This window comes from Rana temporaria, chromosome 2 (assembly GCF_905171775.1).
Source record: "Rana temporaria chromosome 2, aRanTem1.1, whole genome shotgun sequence".
In the NCBI taxonomy this organism is placed as follows: Eukaryota; Metazoa; Chordata; class Amphibia; order Anura; family Ranidae; genus Rana; species Rana temporaria.
The window spans coordinates 524,451,827-524,477,108 of NC_053490.1; the positions used below are offsets into that span (position 1 = coordinate 524,451,827).

The following is a 25,282-nucleotide window of genomic DNA, read 5'->3' on the forward strand; positions in this document are numbered from 1 at the left end:
CCTTGGCGCCCAACCTTTCCACTTTAAGTGACCCCTAGGGCCCCTTTTAGCATTAATTCATTGCCCTGGTAGAGATTTATACCGTTTCCTTAAAGCGGGAGTTCACCCTATAAAAAAAAAACAAAAAACATTTTTTTTCCTCTAGCATAAAATTCGACATAGTAGCGCGAGCTACAGTATGCCTGTATTTATTTTTTTAGCCCGGTACTCACTGTGCAATCCTATAGTGAAGATTCCGACCCGCGGGGAATGGGCGTTCCTATCCAGAGGGAAGGTGATTGACGGCCGGCTCTGGTACGTCACGCTTCTCCGGAAAAAGCCGAAATAGGACTTGGCTCTTCACGGCGCCTGCGCATAGTCTGTGCGCAGGCGCCGTATAGCGCCGTGAAGAGCCGAGACCTACTCCGGCTGTCTTCGGGGAGCGTGACGTGCCAGACCCGGCCGTCAATCACCTTCCCTCTGGATAGGAACGCCCATTCCCCGCGGGGAGTCGGAATCTTCAATATACGATTGCACAGCGAGTACCAGGCTAAAAAAATAAATACAGGCATACTGTAGCTCGCGCTACTATGCCAAATTTTATGCTAAAATGTTGTTATGGAGGGTGAACCACCGCTTTAAGTATGTCCCCAGTCTCCAATAACTCCTTTAGCATGAAAACAATAAAAATGCCGCTCATAAGATTGGTCAGATAAGCATGTGGATAGACTGGTGCAAGCCAGACAGGATCAGCTGGTCAGGCTCCAGTAGACTTCAACAAAATGGCGGGCACACACACGCCTCCCCCAACCTCCTGTTGCATGAATGTGAATGAAATGGGTGAAAAGTTGGCTTCAGCTCCTGTTCCCCTGGCAGTGCAACAGGTAGGTAGGGGTGTGTGTGTGTGTGTATATATATATATATATATATATATATATATATATATATATATATATATATATATATATATATATATATATATATATATATGTGCCATTTTGTTGAACTCCAATATCATGTTTAGAGTCTCCAACAATCTCCTGCAACATGTCCAGTGTCTGACCATCTCTTGTATCATTCCCATGGTCTCACTATATCCGGTTGGGTGCCTGCTGTCTCAGAAATAAATGTTTGCTTAATTTTATGTGGCCCTTTGAGGATGTCAGGAGCGATTGAGGTCTCCCAAATCAAGAAAGTTGACCAAAGTTATAGGGGGCAGACACCCATGCCTGACCCTTGTGTATACCCAGAAAAAAAAAACTCTGGGGATCATGTATACACCTCATCTTTTTCCTGCTACAGTTTTAGTAAGTCAACCCCACATTGTCCCTTCTAGACATTTGGTCTTACCCCAAATTCAAAGACCAAGCTTCAATCCAGGAGGCTTCCATTGAAGTCGTTAACCAGGAAAGATTCTTATGCTGAGAAATCACTCCAAACACCCAAAAAAAGTTATGTATGCTTCAAAAAGGGACTCTTCGCTCCTTTAAACCCTTGGAATCTCACAAAGTATCTGTGGGTGACTGTCTTATAACATCTCTCCATGCCACCAGCTGTGAATCAGAAGTGGCCAATAACATGGAGATGCTTTACAAGGACACCCGTAGACTAGGGTGCCCACGTGTCCCGGATTGCCTGGGACTGTCCCGCAATTGACATGTCTGTCCTGGGCACCTTCATTCTGGGACAATACAATGTCCCGGAATGAAAGAGAGGACACAGCCACCCCCTACTAACTAATAACTACACTTACGGAACTGGTTGCCAGGGCCGGTGCTGCCTGGCATCTTGCAGTGAGACCGGGAGCGAGACCTGCGCCTAGTTCAGCACGGCTGTCCCCACCCACCTCGACACCTCCTCCTTCTCCGGCACCCAGCGGCAAGCAGCAGGGACTGTTGTGATCTTCACTCTCCTTTCCTTCTACACATGTGGGTCATGCAGAGGGAGTGACAGCAGCACTGTGTTTGATGGCAGGCTATGGGTGGCAAGCGGCACTGCATCTGGTGGCAAGTGGCACATTCACCTGACCAATAACCCGTCGTCAAATTCCCCATCAACCCCGAGACTGCAATACCCCCCCCCCCTCATCTTTTTCTGGGGGAAGTGAGAGAGGGGGTGTGTCCCTGAATGGCAGTTTGGAAATTTGGCCACCCTACCGTAGACAAGCCTCATGCACATGATCAGACTTCCATCTGACTTCTCAGTGGATTTTGGGCCAAAAGGGGCGTTGGCCCGTGAACTTGTACAGACGGCAGAACTTTTTCAGCCAACATACACAAAACTATGTGGGTTTTTCAGCTCTTTAGCGCCACCCTTTGGGCAACTTCTGCTGGTTAACATTGGTTCGGAGCATGCGAGTTTGTACTTTGAATTTTGTTCTGACGGCTATAAAACATTTGTTGTCGGAAATTCCGACAGCAATTGTGCGATGGAGCGTACAAACGGTCGGATTATCCGACAAAACCCTGCCATCAACACATTTGTTGTAGGAAAATCCGAGCCCCGTGTGTACGAGGCTTAAGAGCGATTGCATAAAAGAACACAAAGTGATACAACACAATTATAAATCCTGCAAGAGAATTGACGTTACCGTAAGCATGAGATAGTTCCATGTTCTGGTTACGCTGTTCTCCAATTTAGGATTGTATTCATCCAGCATTTGCCTCTGGAAAAGTTGGAGCGTCAACTAAAAAAAAAAAAATGTAAAAAAAATTAAATAAATGTTACAATAAGAATGATATAACAGCTCCCATCTGTATACATCCTAAGCATTCATTGGGTGTAAAGCTTTGACCAATGTAATATATATACCGTATTTATCGGCGTATACCGCGCACTATTTTGCCCTGAAAATCAGGGCAAAATCGTGGGTGCGCGGTATACGCCGATACCCGCTTTCCCGCCACGAGTTTTAATACTGCGCCGGCATATACCGAGCGCAGTACACTCGTGTATCTTCGGGCAGTCTCGCCGATGGACGCCGCGCAAGACACCAAAACTGGAAGTACAAAACATCTTTTTTCCACAGGAATTCGGGCAACTTTAGGGGTGCTCGCTATACGCGGGAGCGTGCTATACCCCGATAAATACGGTATATATATATATATATATATATATATATATCTTTGGGACCGGCATTGCAACTCCAGTGACCTCCACTAGCTTCTGGGTCCTGTGAAGGGCAACTGCCCTGCTGCTTACTAATCACCGGAGGTCGTCCATTTTGCACAAGTGTCTTTCAAGTGAACGCCTTGCATTTCTTCTCAATGAACAAAATCATTTTCAGTTTGGCTACAGTGATGTCACCAAGGATCATAGAGGGGATATATATATATTTTATTTATTTTTTTAACAGGAGGGGGTAATTTTTAATAGCGCCCCAAAGTAAATAGTGTACATTCCTGTCTGGGTGCCCTTGTAGCCAGGGCAGGACTTAGGGTGGTGGGGGCCCCTGGGCTTGAGTGTTGAAGGGGCCCCCTGAAGCCGAGAATTGGGGGGGATCGAAGTTGTTGAGCGGGGGGGGGGGCGAATTGAAGTTGTTGAGCGGGGGGGAGCGCATTAAAGTTGTTGAGCGGGGGGGGAATTTGCAGTTGTTGAGGGGGGGGGGTGCCTCTCACCTGTGCCAACAGCCGGGGCCACAGACTGTCATTAGCCCGGCTCTCGGCTTTCTTCCCTTCAGCAGCCACAGTCCTCCACACACCACTCCGGGGTTCCTCCTGCTTCCGTGCTGCCTCCTCTTGCAGTGCGGGAAAATTAACCCTTTTGCGGGACTGCGGGAAGAAGCTGTCTGTGCGGGAAAGTCCCACAGAATCCGTGCGTGTTGGGAGGTATGCGCAGGGCCGCCATCAGGAATTTTGGGGCCCCTTGCACAGCTTAAGGCATGGGCCCCCTGAAGCAGAGAACCTAGGGGGGGTGGGGGTGCTGCCGCCTGAAATTGAGAAGCGTGGGGGCTGCCGCAAATTGAGAAGCGGGGGGGGCCTTTACAAAAAAAAGAAAAAATAAAGAAGAAAACAAATATATATAAATATATGTAGCCATCCGGGGCCCTGGGGACCTCTGGGCCTTTTAATAAAAAGAAAAAATAAACCTCTGGGCCCTTTAATAATAAAAAAAAAAACATTTATAAAAAATACATAAAAAAAGGGAGGTTGCCAAACCCGGGGGCCCTGGGGACCTCTGGGCCCCTGGGAACCTCTGGGCCTTTTAATAAAAAATTAAAAAATAAACAAAAATAAAAAAATAAACATTTATAAAAAAAATAAAAAAGGGGGGGTTGCCACATGGGGCCCTGGGGACCTCTGAGCCCTTTAATAAAAATATATATATATATATAAAAAAAAATGTAATTTATTTTATAAAAAAATAAAAAAGGTGGGTTGCCATCCGGGGCCCTGGAGACCCCTGGGCCCTTTAATAATAATAATAAAATATATATATATATATATATATTATATAAATAAAAAATATATAAAAAAAAACATTTTTTTACAAAAAATAAATAAAAAAAAGGGGGGTTGCCGTCCGGGGCCCTGGGGACCTCCGGACCCCTAAAAAAAAAAAAAAAAAAAATTTTTTTTTTTTTTTTAAAGGGGGCCCCCTATTGGGTGGGGCCCCTGGGCTTGAGCCCAGTCAAGGCCAATGGTAAGTCCGGCCCTGCTTGTAGCTCAACCCGTTGGCACCGGCTGCATGCAAATATGCTGCCTCTCGGCAAGAGGGCCTTGGCACGGAGCAGCCGCATATTTGCATGAATTGGTGTGACTCGGTGTTAATTTTGTCGACTAAAACCGACTAAATCATTTTAGTTGACTACCTTAGTAAACATTTTGGTTGGCTAAAATACGACTAAAACAATTCAGATGACTAAAACTAAATTGAAGTTTGACATCAAAATTAATACTAGTCTGTTGTGCATGTTCATATTTCAATACCATAATAAATAATAACATATTTGATTTTTCACTCCAGCAGTATATAATGAAGTTTTAGTCGAACAAAAAGGATTTTAGTTGGACTAAAATGTACTGGAGATTTTAGTTGGCTAAAATGTAGGACATTTTAGTAGACTAAAGCCCTGTACACACGGGCAAGAATCTCGTCAGGAAAAAAAAAAACGTTGTTTTCCCTGACGAGATTCTTAGCAAGAATCTCTTGCCACTCAGAGTGTACAGACTCTCCTCTCAAAAGAACTGCTGTTCCGTTGAAAGGAAGGAACGCAGTGACGTCATCGCGTAGGACGAGCATGTGCTCGTCACATTTGATGCCGTCGCCGCCATCTTGATGCACCCTACCTATGCCTAGGAAGCTACCGCACATGTGTCAAAGTCATTTCGAGCATGCGCGGGTTTCCACGGCGACAGGTAAGTATACACACTCTCGGGTTTCTCGGCAGGAAAACTGCAGAGAATCCCAGGACGAGAAAAATAGAGGACATGTTCTCTATTTTTCTTGTCTGGATTCTGGGCAGTTTTCTTGTCGAGAAACCTGAAAGCCCACACACCATCATTTTAAATGGCATTTTTTTAAAACAATGTTTTTTTCATGCCGAAAAATGATCGCGTGTACGCGGCATAAGACTAAAACTGCCAAAATTAACACTGGTGTGAATACAACTGTGCCAAGAGTGCGCACCCTGCATGCTCCTGGCACAGTTACTGGTGGCTAACAGGAAACTCCCAATCACTACTTGAGATCAGAAGCTTCCCGATTGTGTGACTGCCATGTCACATGATCATAAACACTGCCCCGCCATCCTAAACCCCTAAAGGGCTGGGATGCTTAGCTCCAAGGGGAAGCTGGTTCATGAAAGGGGGAAAAAAAAAAGACAGGGGGAAAAAAAAAGGAAAAGGGGAGGTGGGAAAAAGAGGAAAGGGGAGGTGGGAAAAAGAGGAAAGGGGAGGGGGGAAGAGGAAAGGGGAGGGGGGAAAAGAGGAAAGGGGAGGGGGGAATAGGAAAGGGGAGGGGGGGAAAAGAGGAAAGGGGAGGGGGGGGGAAAAGAGGAAAGGGGAGGGGGGGGGAAAGAGGAAAGGGGGGGGGGGGGAAAGAGGAAAGGGGGGGGGGGGAAGGGGGAAAGGGGGGGGGGGGGGGGAGGGGAAGGGGGAGGGGGGGGGGGAGAGGAAAGGGGAGGGGGAAAAGAGGAAAGGGGAGGGGGGAAAAGAGGAAAGGGGAGGGGGGAAAAGAGGAAAGGGGAGGGGGGAAGAGGAAAGGGGGGAAGGAAAGGGGAGGGGGGAAGGAAAGGGGAGGGGGTAATGGAAAGGGGAGGGGGGGAGAAAAGGAGGGGGAGGGGGAAAAAAGGGAGCTCAACTGCCTATTTTGCCACCCCCAAACTGCAAGGGTAGACCAAGCCTTACTTTTATAAGGTAAAGCAGTGGTCTCGAAACTGAAGCCTGTGGGCTGGATGCATCCATTTTCTTGCCTTTATTCAGCCCTTGGGGCTCTATTCCTCCCAACAATATAAAGCACTATCCCTCAAATTGATAGATGCCACTATTCTTCCCACTGACCCCAACAATGACAGGGGGAAAAAAAAGGAAAGGGGAGGGGGGGAAAAGAGGAAAGGGGAGGGGGGAAAAGAGGAAAGGGGAGGGGGGGAAAGAGGAAAGGGGAGGGGGGAAAAAAAGGAAAGGGGAGGGGGGAAAAAGAGGAAAGGGGAGGGGGGAAAAAGAGGAAAGGGGAGGGGGGAAAAAGAGGAAAGGAGAGGGGGGGAAATAGGAAAGGGGAGGGGGGAAAAGAGGAAAGTGGAGGGGGGAAAAGAGGAAAGGGGAGGGGGGAAAAGAGGAAAGGGGAGGGGGGAAAAGAGGAAAGGGGAGGGGGGAAAAAAGGAAAGGGGAGGGGGGGGGAAGAGGAAAGGGGAGGGGGAAAAAGAGGAAAGGGGAGGGGGGAAAAAGAGGAAAGGGGAGGGGGGGAAAAGAGGAAAGGGGAGGGGGTGGGGAAGAGGCCCTATGCCTTCCACTGACAGCAAAGATGGGGAATGAGGAATTCCTCCCATTGACCAAGCCTGAGGCATTGTTTACTCAAAAAGTCTTAGGTATAGTCAACTGGCCCTTTGTTTAGAAATCTTGGAGGCACAAAGCATTCTCTGAATGGACCCTGTGCCAACCAGCCAAACCAGAATGTAGCAGGGCAGCCTCTCCGAAGCTGGGACTCAGAATCCAGTGGAGATCACTGGAGTAGCAGTGTCCACTTCAGTATTTCCAGCTTCCAAGGGCCATGTCCAGGTATGGTCCATCTATAGTTGGTCCAAGCGTGTCCAATGTAAGCATGTATAAAATATCCATGCCTGGAATTCCTCCATTGAATTATTCAAGGTTGCCATTTTCACACCCATTTTCTGAACACGTCAAGTAACAAACTAAACACAAAGAACACTCACTGGAGGGCCCCTCACTATTCAGGAATAGCTTGTATAGCAGCCCTCCAAAGGTTCAATATGACCATTAAATATAGAGCCCCATTGACTTCAGTCTAGATCAAGTAGGAATTCTGAAAAACTAAGTCAAAATGTTGTGTTTGACACAAATATGAAACTCAGTAGTGGAGATTAACCAACCACAGACACCTGCCTGACTTTGAGATTAAAGAATGCATTACCCCAACATTTAATATTCCCGATATGTGCTTGTTGTACCATCCACCTGTGTTAAAAAGTCACCTTGTTCCCTTTGTATTGCTTCCTTTGTGTGAAATATCTGGTGATCCTGCCAGTCCCACTGCTTTCCCCATTTCAAACTGACCACGCCTGGCATGAGCACACAGTGGTCAGTTTTCTGCCTGCCTGTCCACCAATGATCAGACTCGTGCTGACACACAGCCTCTGCACGGCCATTCACTGTACTGCTGTTTCTCAACAAGATAGCTCAGACGGTGTCAAAATCTCCCCTCCCCCAAATTCCTCCTTGGCACACTCCAAAGACATGCTGGTAGGTTAATCAGATCCTGTCTATAAAAAGTCCGGAAAAAAAATTGGCCCTAGTATGCGTTTGTAAGCGTGTCGGGACTCGGGACCCTTCTGGGTAAGACCGTGCTATATCAAGATACCTCTCAACTCAGCTAGCTGAATTCTGGAGTCAGGAGGATATTGGGGTTGTCTGCTGAAAAGAGGGGGAAGAAAGCAGACGATATGTTTTGCCTGCTAAGACTTTATAGATCAAAGGCTCTGACAGTCCCACGTTTCAGACAACGATCAGGTCCATCATCTCACCTTTGGAGGGACCACTACTGGTGGTGATAAACATCCATCTACACCTCCCACCATCTTACAATTCACACCTACTTTAATAAGTTTCACCCTTATACAACTCCAACTCCTAGCCATACTTACAAAGTCCCTTTGTGTTGCTGCAGTGATCGAAGAGGCCATTTCAAAGCAAAAGACGATAAACATCATGATTAAATACTATATAAAAAACAGAAGATTTACATGTTAAAAATTATATTTTTGCTTTTGTACACCACACTATTAACTGTACCAGCTGCAGTCACAGTGAAGCTTGAGAGTCAAATATCACTGTCTATGATAATACTGAGCAGGGTTTTCAGAATGTCCTTGGACAGGGTGGTGGCAGTTGACAATTATTCTATTCAACACTGGGGCAAGAGGGGCAACAAGTGAATGTTCAAGATCGGCTTTTTGTAAAATCACTAGTTTCGCTGCCACAAGAGGATTTACATTGCCGGACAACACCACACACAAAAAGAAAAAAGAGGGGGGGGAGAAGGTGGTGGAGGATATAATCCCTTAGTTGGCTATGTATGCCAAAACAGGGGCGGACCATCCATTAAGGGCACACACTGGCGCTGCCTCCCTCTGTCCACCACTGCTTCCCTTAACCAAGCATCCAGCCCCTTTCAGGACACCGGCGCATAGATTCCAATGCGGAGGGGCTGTTGATGGGTGGTTGTTTGCCACCCCTCCCAAAAAAAAATGAATAAAAATAAACCCACCAGCCGCCACTGATGCCAATCAATTTTCAGTAAATATTTTCCTGGTAGAGTGCCCTTTTAACATTCCAACAATACACAAACGAAACATACAAGATTAAAATGGCAAGTCTGAAGATAATCATTTTATTCCAAAATTAGAGGACTTCATAATAGAACTAAAACGCATTTCAGGAGGTCAGAACGCCCTTACTAAGTGCTACAAAGATACACTAGTATTCTTAAGTTGATGTGGCCTTCCCACCCTCCCCGGCCCCTAATAGTAACGGCGCTCTCCCCGGCCCCTAATGGAAATAGCGCTCCCCCTTCCCCGGCCCCTAATGGAAACGCGCTCTCCCCTCCCCTAATGTAAATGGCGCTCCCCCTCCCCCAGCCCTTGATAAACATTGGCTCTGTGATAAAGTCTTCTAAAGCTTTGTAAAAAAGTTGAAGGTACACTACGAGTTAAGTCTAATGAAGTTGATCTCAATTTACATCTGACACTTGAAGAGGAGAAAATGCACACATAGCAGCTATACCCGCCCCTCCACTCTGTGCCCATTCACAGAAGCCTCTGTATTTTGTGAAGGTTTTCACATTAATACAAAATGGCTCATGTGATTGGGTAGGAGGAGGGAGAAACTCTACTGTTTAAGATGCAGAGACTAGAAAGTCCAGCATCAGGCTCCTGAACTACAGCAAAAGTGGTCTTCCGGGAGTTCTAAAAACCTTGTCAGATTTTAAGAATGGAGATAAGCCTAGTAGGCATCATGCACCTCATAGCGACCCTTCACTTTTTACAAAGGAACTGCATTCCATGGAGTTCAGCTTTAAAGTTTCTCATTTTTGAATAAATCTATATCTGAAGCATTACCCTTCCGGTGTAGTGCTCCAGGCCTCGTACACACGACCAGACATGTCCGATGAAAACGGTCCCCGGACCGTTTTCATCGGACATGTCTGTTGAGTGAATTTGGTCTGATGTGTGTACACACCATCAGACCAAATTCCCCGTGGACAGAATACACGGTGACGTGGCGGCGACGACGATGACGCGGTGACGTGCGCGAACCCAGAAGTTCAATGCTTCCACGCATGCGTCGAATCACTTTGGCGCATGCGCTGGATTTCGGGCCAGTGGACATGTCCGATGAGTCGTACTGACCATCGGACATGTCCGACGGACAGGCTTCCAGCGGACAAGTTTCTTAGCATGCTAAGAAACTTTTGTCCGCTGGAAACCTGTCCGCTAGGCCGGAAAACTGTCCGGTAGGCCCTACACACGGTCGAACATGTCCGACGGACCAGTTTCAGCGGACATGTTCGGTCATGTGTACAAGGCCTCAGGTTCACTTGCAAGCCACACTGTGATCATTCACACATATATGTATTCCAAAATAAGAGGACTTCATAATAGAACCAAAACACATTTCAGGAGATCAGAGCACCCCTTCATCAGGTCTATAAAGACACAATATATTTTGCATCTTTGGACCCATGGAGAAGGGGGGACGCTCTACAGACCCATGGAGAAGGGGGGACGCTCTACAGACCCATGGAGAAGGGGGGACGCTCTACAGACCCATGGAGAAGGGGGGACGCTCTACAGACCCATGGAGAAGGGGGGACGCTCTACAGACCCATGGAGAAGGGGGGACGCTCTACAGACCCATGGAGAAGGGGGGACGCTCTACAGACCCATGGAGAAGGGGGGACGCTCTACAGACCCATGGAGAAGGGGGGACGCTCTACAGACCCATGGAGAAGGGGGGACGCTCTACAGACCCATGGAGAAGGTGGGACGCTCTACAGACCCATGGAGAAGGGGGGACGCTCTGCAGACCCATGAGTAGGGGGGACGCTCTACAGACCCATGGAGAAGGGGGGACGCTCTACAGACCCATGGAGAAGGGGGGACGCTCTACAGACCCATGGAGAAGGGGGGACGCTCTACAGACCCATGGAGAAGGGGGGACGCTCTACAGACCCATGGAGAAGGGGGGACGCTCTACAGACCCATGGAGAAGGGGGGACGCTCTACAGACCCATGGAGAAGGGGGGATGCTCTACAGACCCATGGAGAATTGGGGACACTCTACAGACCCATGGAGAAGGGGGGACACTCTACAGACCCATGGAGAAGGGGGGATGCTCTACAGACCCATGGAGAAGGCGGGACGCTCTACAGACCCATGGAGAAGGGGGGACGCTCTATGGACCCATGGAGAAGGAGGGACGCTCTACGGACCCATGGAGAATGGGGGACGCTCTATGGACTTATGGAGAAGGGGGGACGCTCTATGGACCCATGGAGAAGGGGACGCTCTACGACCCATGGAAACACATTGGCTCTTGATAAAGTCTCTCAGAGAGGCTTATTTTGGAATAAATCTATATTTGAATGATTACCTCCTGGATTCACTTAGTTACAAGCCAAGGAAACAGTGTAAATTCTTTGGTGTGGAGAAGCTGCCAACACAGAATCCAGAGACAACTTTTCCAAAAACGACTTTAACTCCTTTAGCAACAGGATCATCCTAGGGTCTCAGGGCTTCCCCTTTCTTTTCACATCACACCATATGACCCTTGTGACCACAGAAGCCACTTCTGACAGACATGACAATGTGCAATGAAAAGGAGGAACAAGCAGCCTACAATCTGGGTCAACATCGAAAGGGCTTGCAACATTTCCACTTCAAAATAAGCTACAAGGTGAGATGTTGGCAGATAATGGGCTTTTAATTGTCGGCACCCAGTCTGAATTTTTCATTTTTTTTTTATCAGTATACACAAACTTAATTTCAACCCAACCCAAAGCACCTACCGCCATTAACATTCTCCTGTTGGATTGCATGATGCCAACAATACCCAAGATGGCAAGCAGGAAGAAGCAGAAGCCAGTGAAGATACCAATCCAGGCAGCCGCAAAGAGGTCATCGTTACCAGTGGCATAAAGCAATGGGTAGAGACGTTCCTGGTCTGTCACAAAATAGATGCACTCCGCTGTCAAGGCGAGTCCGGCAAGCTGAGGGCACAAAAGAGGGACAATGAGGCCAACATTTCTTGTTACCACATCATGACTGCAATATACCTTTTCAAGTCCTTTAGGCATGGTTTCACAATGAACTAAAGATGCACACCTGTGCATGTTTCTAGTTTTCAGACTTTGTCAAAACTGACAAATTACAGCTGAAGTTTAACCAAAAAAATTAAAATTATGTGCAGTTACATAACCTAACTAATGTAGAAATTCTTTGCAGAGTGCCCGGTCCACTTCCTGTCACTGAATTTCCAGCAAGGCAGTTAGTAGCTTTGGATTTTCGGACTGAATTTTATTATAGATAGTCTGATAGACCCATCCGCTCATCTACCGAGGCAAGCCCAGACATGATTTACACAAAAATTTATAATATCTGAATGGAAGAGGGAATTTATTCATTGTATATGTAGCACCCTTGTCCCTAGAATATGGCTACAGGTAAATTTAATGTGCTAGGTGGTAGTCAGCCTGGCCAATTTGTAGCATTTAGTGATTACATGACTTCTGTTAATTCCATTTTAAGTTGTGGCTTCTCCCGTCTGTCAGTAGGTGGTGCTGTTGCCTTTGACATTAGAGTAACGAGTTATAGTGAAGTTCAGGTTATGATAAACATACCTTCCTCAGCCAATCATATTTGCCGCTAAACATGCTGTGAAAAGTTATTTAATGGAATGAAGTCAGGTGATCAGGCAGCGTGTTCCTGCCTGGGGCTTCGGTCTGCGTATATTGTGTATGTAGAGTTTCTGGCTGCCAGGCCCAAAGCCTGGGGCCTATACAGGCGGCTGCTAGGCCTAGCCGAATGTTCAAGTTCATGCAGAGAAAAGACTGTCAAAGATCTGGAAGAGATTCTAGATGGATGGAGCTCTAAGGAAGCACCAGAGGGGACTTTTCATGAGATGGAGGCTTTGCAGGGCCGATCCTAGGCAGGGTGCACGGGGTGCTCCGCACCCAGGTGCCGCAGAGGTGGGGGCGTTGAAGCTCCAAAGTGCTCCCATCCCTTCTCCTTGTCTGTGTCCAGAGGCGGAGCACATGTAGCGGGTGCTGCAGTTCCCCATCCCGCTTGCTCTCTCCGCTGGCAACTGACAAGAGCGCATACCTCCCGCTGTCCCCAGAATCCGGGCTGGGTACCACAGCGGAGCCTAGTACTGGAACATGTTTCGGCACTCAGCTCCACTAATTAATTCTGTCCGGTGTGCATGGAGCAGTCTCCTGTCTGCCCCGCCCACTCTGCGTGTGTCGGCTCTTTTCCCATAGGCGGTGTGATGAGAGGCTTCTGGGTTGGCCAGAGCTGCTGCCAATCATCCCGTGCACTCCCAGAAATGCTCTCCGAGTGCCACCCTTCAAGTAACCAAAGATGCCACGTATGCCCCGCCCCCTGTAATGTGCTTCTGCTCCCAGCGTGCCCGAGCTACATGGATCTATTGGACAAGTACTGATCTATGGGGACACCTGATGTGGGGGGGGGGGGCTCTGATGGGGGACACTAATGAAGACTTCTTAAGGGAGCATCTCTGTGTTTGAGTCGTAGCCATAGAAACATTTGTAAAGGGGAGGAGTTGGTAAGATGACCACGCCCATGTGGGGGCGCCAGAAATAGAGCTTTCTTTTGGTGGTATTTGATCACCTCTGCGGTTTTTAGTTTTTGCGCTATAAACAAAAATAGAGCAACAATTTTGAAAAAAAAATGAATATTTTTTACATTTTGCTATAATAAATATCCCCCAAAAATATATAAAAAAACATGTTTTTCCCTCAGTTTAGGCCGATACGTATTCTTCTACATATTTTTCGTAAAAAAAAAAAAAAATTGCAATAAGCGTTTATTGATTGGTTTGCGCAAAAGTTATAGCTTTTACAAAATAGGGGGTATTTTTATGGCATTTTTATTATTTAGTTTTTACTAGTAATGGCGGCGATCAGCGATTTCTTTCGGTACTGCGACATTATGGCGGACACTTCAGACACTTTAGACACATTTTTGGGACCATTGGCATTTTTATAGCGATCAGTGCTATAAAAATGCATTGGATTACTATAAAAATGCCACTGGCAGGGAAGGGGTTAACACTAGGGGGCAGGGAAGGGGTTAAGTATGTTCCCTGGGTGTGTTCTTACTGTGGGGGGAGTGGCCTCACTAGGGGAAACACTGATCTTCTGTTCATACATTGTATGAACAGAGGATTAGCATTAGCACACACACAGCTCCCGATCCCTGCTCTGTAACGGGCGATCGCGTGTGCCCGATGGCGATCGTGCCCGCGGGGCACGCACACGGGAGTCGGGGGCAAGCGGGGGGCCCCTAGTGGCCTGCGAGAGAGCCGACATAGAGCTACGGGCTCTCGCGCAGGAGAGCCGACCTGCCGCCGTAGAATGACGGCGGCAGGTCGGCAAGTAGTTAACCACTTCAGATTTAGCTGCCCAATGACCGGGCCATTTTTTGCAATTTGGCACTGCGTCGCTTTAAATGACAATTGCGCGGACGTGGCACCCAAACCAAACTTTCGCCCTTTTTTTCCTACAAATGGAGCTTTCTTTTGGTAGTTTTTGATCACCTCTGCGGGTTTTATTTTTTGCACTATATACAAAAATAGAGCGACAATTTTGTAAAAAAAATAAAAAAATTATTTAATTTTTTGCTATAATAAATAAATCAATTATATATAATATTTTAGGCCGATATGTATTCTTCTACCAAAAATATCGCAAGTGTATATTGATTGGTTTGCGCAAAAGTTATAGCGTCTATAAAAAAAAGAAAAAGAAGAAAAGGGATTGTTTTATGGCATTTTTATTATTCATTTTTTTTTTTTACTAGTAATGGCAGCGATCTGCAATCTTTATCGTGACTGCGATATTGCGGCGGACAGATCGGACACTTTTGACGCCATTTTGGGACCATTGTCATTTATACAGCGATCAGTGCTATAAAAATGCATGTTAAACACGAGGGGGCGAGGAAGGGGTTAAGTGTGTTCTAGGGAGTGATTCCAACTGTTAGGAGGCTGGACTACAAGTGACACGACAGTGATCACTGCTCCCGATGACGAGGAGCAGTAGATCACAGATTCAAAGCAATGTACCTGTACGTTGCTTTGCTTGCCCGTGCCATTCTGCCAACGTATATATATACGTTAGACAGTTGGCAAGTGGTTAAAAAGTATCAGGGTACAGCTTGCTTCCCCAGAGACTTACTACTCCAGACCACATCCTGTATGCTTCTTCCTTACCTACAGTACTGATGGACGAGAAGTCTACTTACCCCAATTATCACATTGCCAAAAATGAGGACGACCTGAAAACAACCAACTCCTTTCATTGTTCCAAGAGTTGACGATCTATAAAAATGGAAGAACATAAAGACATTGAATTGTGGTAAATGAGACATTTTAGAAGAAAAAAAAAAAAAAATGTAATCTGTCGATATTGTACCTTCCCTGTTTTTTTTTGCTTAATAAAACATTTTCATATCTTATTGCAGCACCCTCTAGTGTGCTAGAAGTAGATTTTTGTTAGAACAAGTAAATTGTTCAGGCTTGGCTGGCAGCCAGGCCTGTGTGTTTTTCTGGATCAGGGTTTGAGTGACTCAGGGGGGGCTGGATGACTCACAGGCAGCATCTCTGATACCTCCCAAAAGAAAAATTGTAGAAAAATGGGATTGAGAGTTGAGGAGGAGCTGTCTGGAGAATTATGAGGGTCCTGACCAATCCCCAAGAGAAGGGTTGGCAGGGGGCAAGCCCACTGAAATACTCTGGGTCAGCCCAGGTGGGCCAGTGGAGTTTGGGTGGAAGCTGGAGATGAGTGTTTGTGTCAATGGCCCCCTAGTTGGGGGGGGGGATCTTGGGCCTGGGTTCAGAAAGGACCCTCTTCATGATACACATAGCTGTCCTGACAAGGAGGAATGGGAGCAGGAGAGCACTACCGGGAAAATCTCCAGGGAGGAAAACAGCCAGGTGGGCTGGTGAGGGATACAGTCAGAGAGGACAGAGGCATGCCTGAGAGGACTGATCAGAGCAGTTTAGGATGGATGCAGAGGCAGTCTGGGAGGACTGGGAAGTCTTAGCCAAGAAGGCTAGTGAAAGGGGCAGCTGCAGTCATGGATGAGGTGATGCTGGGATAAGTAGCCACAGGAGGTGGACAGTTGGGCACTAGGACTTTTTGGCTATACTACCAAAGGGGCTTGCGGTTCCTGCCTGTAAAGGGCATTTGCTATTGGTCCGATTGCGTTCTTGCCAGACCATCCATACAGTGCCAGCTGGGAGATGTAGTTCTACAAGCAAGATTTGCACTTGAGGTAGAGAAGTGTATATACTGACTGTATACAGTTGTGTCCCTGAGGAGTTTCCCTCCAACTACTTTGCATAATTATTTATAATACATATGTAGCGCCCCCCTACTTTCAGTATGGGCACTACACCAAAGTTAGTGGGGAATGGGAGAGTTACCTTGCTCCCATTCACTAATTGTTTAAATTTCTGGGACTTCTGTCATTCCAGAAATGTCCGCTGGGTCAGTCTGTGGTCCAGGGATGCAATATCATCCCTGACCAGCAGTTGGCGCCAGAGGGATTCTGGCAGAGCAAGTTTCCCCCATCAGCCAATTAGAGAAGTTTCTTCCTCGCAAGGCATGCTGGGGAGGACTATATCTGTGACAGGTGTCATGTGTTCTAAAATCTTTGCGGGGTCCCGTTCCAGGTGCGGCATCCACCTTCAGGGTTCGCGCATCCATGGACCCCGCCGGCGTGGCCCACCTGGCCAAAGTTACAGTCTACGAAAACCCTCATCCGGAGGTACAAGGGGACCCCAGTGACTTGATGGGTTCCCGGTTCTATTGAAGGGATCCCAGGCTGAGTGCCGTGCGATTGGGGAGTCGGTTTGAGGAGGACCCGGAGGCAGGTCGTCCAACAGAGCCTGGACAAACCAATTGGGGATCCGGTGACCAGAGTACTGACAGGTATGTTGCTGTCATCTGGTGACAAACGCAGAAATCTACTGGGAGGATTGCTTTATTTATCTACCTAGCTCAGTTATTGTCCTTGGCCCGTGAGCCAGGCCCGCATTCCTCCCTGAAAACCTAAGTGACACCTTGCCATACTTGTGAAAAAGGAGTCTGTCCGGGGGCACTTTACCCACTCAGATGGAGTGGCGATGTGTTACAAATTGGTACTATACAGAGCAGTACTGACTGCTCCATTTAACCACTTGCCGCCCGCCAATGACAGATTGACGGCGGCAAAGTGGTTGTAGAATCCTGACCGGACGTCATATGACGTCCTCAGGATTCTGAGCCGCTGCGTGCCCCCCCGGCGATCGATCGTTGTTGGACCACCAGGGAAGCCCACCCTGGACCAGGGAAGGGCAGACCCCCCCAAAAAAAGGCAAAAAAAAAAAAAAAAAAGCTGTAAAAAAAAAAAAAAAAAAAAGAAGGGCAGATCAAAAAAAAAAAAAAAACGATAAAAAAAAAAAGGCTGTAAAAAAAAAAGCATTAAAAAAAAAATGATGCCAATCAGTGCCCACAAATGGGCACTGACTGGCAACATAGGTTAATCAGTGCCGCCCCAGTGTCCATCAGTGCCACCCTACAGTGTCCATCAGTGCCACCCCACAGTGCCCATCCATGCCCAGTGCCCACCTATCAGTGCCCATCTGTGCCACCCATAAGTAGCCATCAGTGCCGCCCATGAGTGCCCATCTGTGCCGCCTATGAGTGCCCAGAGCCACCTATGTGTGCCCATCAGTGCCGCCTATGTGTGCCCATCAGTGCCGCCTATGTGTGCCCATTAGTGCCGCCTATGTGTGCCCATCAGTGCCGCCTATGTGTGCCCATCAGTGCCGCATACAAGCGCCGCCAATCAGTGCCACCTCATCTGTGCCCATCAGTACTACCTCATCGATGTCCATCAGTGCCATTTCATCGGTGCCCATCAGTGCCGCCATATCAGTGCCCGTAATTGAAAGAGAAAACTTACTTATTTACAAAAAATTTAACAGAAAAAAATAAAAACATATTTTTTTTCAAAATTTTCAGTCTTTTTTTCGTTGTTGCGCAAAAAAAAAAAATTGCAGAGGTGATTAAATACCACCAAAAGAAAGCTCTATTTGTGGGGAAAAAAGGACGCCAATTTTGTTTGGGTACAGTGTAGCATGACCACGCAATTGCCATTCAAAGTGCGACAGTGCTGAAAGCTGAAAATTGGCTTGGGCAGGAAGGTGTATACGTGCCCGGTATGGAAGTGGTTAATATCCAGGCCTGATACTGCAAAGTTCTCTCTCTCTTTCTTCATCAACCTTGACCTTCCCACTGATGTTGATGTTGGCCATGTTTGGCCTGGAAAATAAAGCATTGAGAAAGCCTTTATTCACTGTCTGGACCTTCGCTCACTGTTTTTGCTCTCACTATTAGACCCCTAGACAACGCCAGGGTAACTTAGCAGGCCGGTCCCAAAACAAACCAGCGGCTCCTTCGGGGGTGAGCGCTACACATACATAGGAGGTTGACTGATATGGGTTTTTCTCTGGCCAATGCGGATATTTAGAAATGATGCTGATTTTTGCGGGCGATATTTTATTTTATTTTTTTAAACTCACCCACTCCACTCCCCCCTGCTTGCTCCTGTCACTCTACCACACACTTGATGTCCTCAGTACAGATAGCCCTGATTGGCACTGGCAGATGTCCTGTTTCACACTGAGCCCATAGTGTAACTGTGTGTGAAACTGATAAATAACTAAATGTAGAGCGAGGAGCTGTCAAATTCAGCAGTGGGGCGGGGCCCAGCGGCTGTCAAACACCAGCCAAAGATTGGGCTGCTTAAGAAAGCAGGCGGGTTCACAGACACATAGCGGCCCGCCCAGATCCCATCCAATTGGCTGTTGCTTGATAGCTGTGGTCCCGCCATCAATATTCAATTTTGACAGCTCCTCTCTCTCTCTCTCTTTGCATTCAGTTAGGTGTGTCAGTTTCATACTCAGCGGCTCTGGCAAGAGTCCCTCTGCCAACGGAGTGTGGAGAAGAGAGGAACACTTGTGGGCATGGTGTTAAATATCGGCCTGATCAGGATTATAATTGGCCGATGCCGATTTAATCAAAAATGGACAAATATCAGCCGATATATCGGTCAACCTCTACACACCGATTCTGTACTGCCTCCAAACATGCTGCAGAAATCTCCCTCCACGGAATCTGGCTTCAACCATTTTAACTGTGGGCAGCGGAAGCCTGTTCACTTTCTGGTCAGACGCACACAGAAGCCTAACCCAGTGATGGCGAACCTTGGCACCCCAGATGTTTTGGAACTACATTTCCCATGATGCTCATGCACTCTGCAGTGTAGTTGAGAATCATGGGAAATGTAGTTCCAAAACATCTGGGGTCCCATGGTTCACCATCACTGGCCTAGGTAAATGACCAGACAAACAGAAAGTGGGTTATTTACTGGCAAAAAAAATAAATAAAATGAATAGTTGAAGAAAAAATAAATAAATAAATAAATAAAAAGACTGAAGGTACACTTTCAGTATTGCCACACACACCAGAGTGAGATAAATAATTCTAGGGCAAGCATTTTCAGTTTTACTGTTATTCAACGGGCACAGTGCAAAAGAAGCAATTGCTCATTTTATTCTACAGGGCCTCCACTTTCATAAAATGTATATATTTTGGTATTTTAAGTGCATTTTTATATTTAATATAGGTGCAGCTCCCCCCTTAACACATCACAACTGTCTACAGATATATGTGTTGTGGTACATTGAGGGTCACATGGGTAAGCGAACAGTAAGGCACACCGTAAAAACACTTATATAAATGTAGCACCCCCTGGCATGCCTAGAGTGCTAGTGTTAGGATTTTTGTTAGTTGACTGGCAGCCAAGCCTGTGTGTTTTTTTGGTTCAGGTAAGGGACTCAGGGAGGGCTGGTATGACTCAGTATCTCTGGCGACTCCCCCTGCTTGCAGGAAACTTGGAGAAGGTTCCAGAAGCAGTTGGGAGGGGTCTAGGAGGAGCTGTCTGGAGTATTCTGATGGCCCTGACCAATCCCCAACAGATGGGTTGGCAGGGGGCAGGCCCCCCTCAAATACTCAGGGTCAGCACAGCTGGGGTAGTGTGGAGTTCAAGTGGAAGATGGAGAGTTAGGCTGTCAGAGGCCTTTGAGAGTAGCTCCCCAGTCAGGGCTAGGGGGCGGAAGGGACTCTTTCTCATGACACACGGAGGGATCCTGACCAGGAGGCATGGGAACAAGTAGAGGACAGTGGGAGAACACTGCTGAGCAAATCTCCAGGGAGGAAGACAGCCAGGAGTCTGGGAGGACTGTTGAGAAGTAGACAGGAGGGCTAGAGAAATGGACAACTGCAGCCAGATGGACTGGCAGTGCCTGAAGAGGTGGTGCTGGGATCAGTAGTCACAGGAAAAGGACAGCTGAGCACTGGGACCTCTTTTCTGCTACACTACTAGAGGGGCCTGCGGTCCCTGCCTGCAAAGGGCATCTGCTATGGTCCGATTATGCTCTTCAGACCATACTGCAAGTTCTAGCTAGAAATGCCTGGGAGTTGTAGTTCTACAAGAAAGTCTCCCATAACAACCTCTTCCCCATCCAAGTTTATTCCCCCTAAATAAAAACAAAGCTTAAAGCGGGGGTTCACCCTATCGACGGGAAAATTTTATTTTTTTTTCTTTTACCTTAAAATCAGGCATTGTAGCGCGAGCTACAGTATGCCTGTCCCGAATTTTTTACCCCCGTACTCACCTTGTAGTCGTCCATCGAAGATACCGGGGAATGGGCGTGCCTATGGAGACGGAGGATGATTGACGGCCGGCTCTGGCGCGTCACGCTTCTCCGGAAATAGCCGAAATAGGCTTGGTCTTCACGACGCGTGCGCATAGCCTGTGCGCAGGCGCCGTGAAGAGCCGAGACCTACTCCGGCTGTCTTCGGGGAGAGTGACGTGCCAGGGCCGGCCGTCAATCATCCTCCCTCTCCATAGGCACGCCCATTCCCCGCGGGAGCCGAAATCTACGATGGACGACTACAAGGTGAGTACGGGGTTAAAAAAATCGGGACAGGCATACTGTAGCTCGCGCTACAATGCCTGTCTCGATGGTAAAATGTGTCGGGGGGGGGTGAACTACCGCTTTAAGTACTGCTTCTAGTCTTGGAAAATAATAATATTTTTTTTTAATAAAAAATATATAATATATATATACACACACACACACACACACACACACACACTCCTTCCCTAGCTGCCTTACCTCCCCATGAGAAAAAGGACTTTGTATTTGGTTTTAGTTGCAACGCATTAAACATGCAGATAGGTGTGAACCAAGCCCAGCCGAAATCCAGTACGTTGCTTCATGCCATTAGCTGCACATCATATTTGTCCATAGCTTTGTTTTCTTGAGAAAGGTTGGAGTTTGTAAGTCTCAGAAAATAAATGGTTGTTTTGTGTCTCATCGCCACCATGAATAGTCTACTCATGTACAGAGCTACGCCCTGGGCTTTTCATACTTTGTTAAATATAGAAGACTGGTTACTGGAAAACATTCTAGGTCTTTTTCAGCTCAGTAATTTCCTGGTTAGCACTAGAGAGGACAAATTATATATATAACTATATATATCGCTTCTTTAAATTTAGTGGGGGTCTGGGCTGTTATTTGGCTCAGACCAGAGTGATTAAGGGCAATTTAGCCTCTGTTCCAGCCATGGCTGTGCTGAGAGTATCTACCATTGCTCGCCTGGGGGTGTCATTACCAAGGGTGGCAGCAGCAAGGTCAAGGTGTATTGAGTGTTCCCCTCAGCAGCGAATCAGTGGGAGTGGTCACCCCACTGTGCATGCTGGGGAGGGGTACTTAAGGGACAGACGCCATTGGTGCGTGGTTCGTCTGTTCGCGCCTCGTGGCCCCCTCCCATGTGTAATAACACTTCTTGCGCCACTCCTGCTTGAGTGGGAATAGCATACCTGGACAGGCCCCTCTCACTGACCTGGCAGCCAGAGTATCGCTCAAACTTAAAGGATAAGTCTCTGCCACAGACCCTCCTGGAATGGATTCAGTGAGAAACCTCTGCCACAGGCCCTCCTGATTGTGATTTCGGAGATGAACGTCCTTGGTGAAATTACGCCTGGATTTCCTTCGGGTCTCTCCCAGGCACCGACTGACAGGCGGCGGCCAGCCTCCCAGCGTCCGGACACCTCGATCCCCGGTGGATTGCCGAGACCCCACTGGATCACCAGCCTCCCATTGACTCCCCCCAGATGGACTCCTCACCGAACAGCCACAAAGCCTGGGATCCTCAAAACTGGGAACCCAGTCGACCACCGGGGCTCCCTGCCACGACTCAAATGCTCCGGTCCAGGAACCCCGCGCGGCACGTGCGCCCCGGGCCAGGTAGGCCACAACACCGGGGCACCCGCGGCACAGCCACCCCAAAGGTGGATGCCGCACTTGAAGAAGGACAACCCAGAACCAATGGCGTCTGCCCCACAAACACCCTCCCCCAGCATGCACAGCGAGGCTTAACCCCCCTGATTGGCTGCTGGGGAAGAGCACCCAAACCTCGACTCCACTGCTGCCATCTACTGCCCTGGGGTGGGAAGAACACCCCAGCACAACAGAACGAGCCCACAGCACAGACAAGTCGAAACAGAGACCCAATTTGAACACATCAACCAGATCAGAGTTTTAACTACACTCTGATCTCCCTCTAAATTTAAATAGCACCGGCACTTTGAAGCAACCAGGCGCTACACAGGTTTGCAAGAAAATTGAAATACATCACAGATGACATAATTTTCTGCTCAGTGATTGCTGTGTTCTAGTCTGCATCTCCCCAAAGTAATACTTAAAGTGGTTGTAAACCCTTTTATGGCATAAATGGCATACCCTACAAGCAAATGGCCCTCCATGGCATATGCTACATAGCTAACCAATGGCGCTCCAAGGCATATGCTACAAGCAAAAAAGGCGCTCTATGGCATACAAGCAAAAAGGGCGCTCTATGGCATACAAGCAAAAAGGGCGCTCTATGGCATACAAGCAAAAAAGGCGCTCTATGGCATACAAGCAAAAAAGGCGCTCTATGGCATACAAGCAAAAAAGGCGCTCTATGGCATACAAGAAAAAAGGGTGCTCTATGGCATACAAGCAAAAAAGACGCTCTATGGCATACAAGCAAAAAAGACGCTCTATGGCATACAAGCAAAAAAGACGCTCTATGGCATACAAGCAAAAAGGGCGTTCTATGGCATACAAGCAAAAAGGGCGCTCTATGGCATACAAGCAAAAAGGGCGCTCTATGGCATACAAGCAAAAAAAGGCGCTCTATGGCATACAAGCAAAAAAGGCGCTCTATGGCATACAAGCAAAAAAAGGCGCTCTATGGCATACAAGCAAAAAGGGCGCTCTATGGCATACGCTACATGGCTAACAAATGGCGCTCTATGGCAGCCTCTCTCAACCTTTTTACTCGAGAGAGGAACCCTTTTAAATAATTTTGAGGTCTTCGAAAACCCCTCCTAAAATTATTCTAACTTGCATATCATGGTGAAAAAGTTGAAGGTTTTAATTAAAATAATAAGAAATTTACCACCTAGAGCCAATTATTTTTAAAACATTCCCCTTGCTCTATTATATTCATGAATAATAAACATTACAATACATGAAATTATGGTCAGAAACAAACAAACTGTATAAAAGGGTCCTTGTATGCCCTCGTCCATAAAAAATAATAATAATAATTTTATATAATAATAATAATAATAATAATAATAATAATAATAATAATAATAATAATAATTTATTAATAATAATAATTATTATTATTTATAATAATAATAATAATAATAATAATAATTATTATTATTATTATTATTATGAATAATAATGTTCCATTACATTAGTCAATAGAGAAATGCCTCCTCACATTGGTAAGTGAAATCTTCCATCACGTCGAGGATCATTGTGAAAAAGCCCCCTCGCCCTGGAGGTCAATGTCAGTGGGAAATTGCCCCTGTATATTGGTAGCCATCAAAGTTGGGAGATACATTTCTCATCGATCAAGGAACCACCATCAATCTCTGGAGGAACTTTACGGTTCTACAGAATTCTGGTTGAGAATGGACAATCTAGGGCAGCGTTTCTCAACTCCAGCCCTCAAGGCGCCCCAACAGGTCATGGTTTCAGGATTTCCCTCAGCTGAAACGGCTACTAAGGCAGTGCAAATTAATGAAAATACTGAAAACATGACCTGCTGGGGCGCCTTGAGTCTGGGTTCACACTTGTCCGACAAAACGCTCCGACATTGGGAGCTCATGTCACATGACGTGTGAAAATCAATGTTTTTCTATGGGAGCCGTCTTACCTGGTCCGACACAAGTCGGTCCGACTTTGAAAATGCTCCCTGTACTACTTTGGTCCTACATTGATCCTACTTCAGCTCATTGAATATCATTGAAGTTGGATAAAAGTAGGATCCTTGTCCCAACCATCCGACTTTTGACATCCGACGTGATTACAGCAGCAGTGAAAACATTGGTGTTAGCTTTACTAAGAAGACTCAAAAGCAGACACATTGAGTATTTGACCCATGTGTGTATCAATCGATTGGTGATCAATCAAGCCACTAACGATTAATTTACTAAAATTCCCCCTTCCGCTCTTAAATATTTTTAATTAAAAAAAAGATCTATATACAAATATAGATGTAAAATGGAGTGTATTACAAGTCATCAGATCTCTTTCTATCAATGTGTAGAATAAATTGAGCCTTACCAGCCCCCAAGATCTGCTATGCTCAGCTCCTGGCTGTGATCACATCCACCTGTTCTACAACCGTCCTCCAACAACTCTTTGAAGATCTCTCAGTCTCGGCTCAGGGAGGGCTGTGATTGGCTGGGACTCGGGCAGATCTCCTCCTCCTCCCTTTACCTGGCTCAACCTGTTTCTGGTCTCAGGTGGATGGAGGCATCTCAGCTATCTGACTATTATGCAGGAACAGTGGCGTACTAACTAGGGGGCGTTCCGCACTGGGTGACACATATCGGAGGGGGTGTCAGGGGTCCAGAGGTGTTGTGTAATGTAAAGGAGTCCAGGGGTGCTGTGCAATGTAAAGGGGTCCAGAGGTGCAGGGTGCTGTGCAATGTAAAGGGGTGCAGAGGGTTGTGTAATGTAAAGGGGTCCAGAGGTGCAAGGTGTTGTGTAATGTAAAGGGGTCCAGAGGTGCAGGGGGCTGTGTAATGTAAAGGGGTCTAGAGGTGCAGGGGGCTGTGTAATGTAAAGGGGTCTAGAGGTGCAGGGGTTTGTGTAATGTAAAGGGGTCCAGAGGTGCAGGGGGTTGTGTAATGTAAAGGAGTCCAGA

General features: G+C 47.1%; 1 protein-coding gene across 1 annotated transcript in view; it reads right to left on the bottom strand.

The window, feature by feature from the left end:
* Positions 1–24,872, bottom strand: part of LOC120928036 (uroplakin-1b-like) — a 28,411-nt gene extending 3,539 nt beyond the window's left edge. Inside the window, exons 1-5 of the mRNA XM_040339107.1 lie at positions 24,697–24,872; positions 15,195–15,270; positions 11,720–11,920; positions 8,297–8,371; positions 2,570–2,665 (exon numbers count right to left, since the gene is read on the bottom strand). Coding sequence (XP_040195041.1) covers positions 2,570–2,665; positions 8,297–8,371; positions 11,720–11,920; positions 15,195–15,251 — 429 coding nt within the window. The 5' untranslated portion in view covers positions 15,252–15,270; positions 24,697–24,872. The remainder of the gene's footprint in view (positions 1–2,569; positions 2,666–8,296; positions 8,372–11,719; positions 11,921–15,194; positions 15,271–24,696) is intronic.
* Between the last annotated feature and the right edge of the window lie 410 nt (positions 24,873–25,282).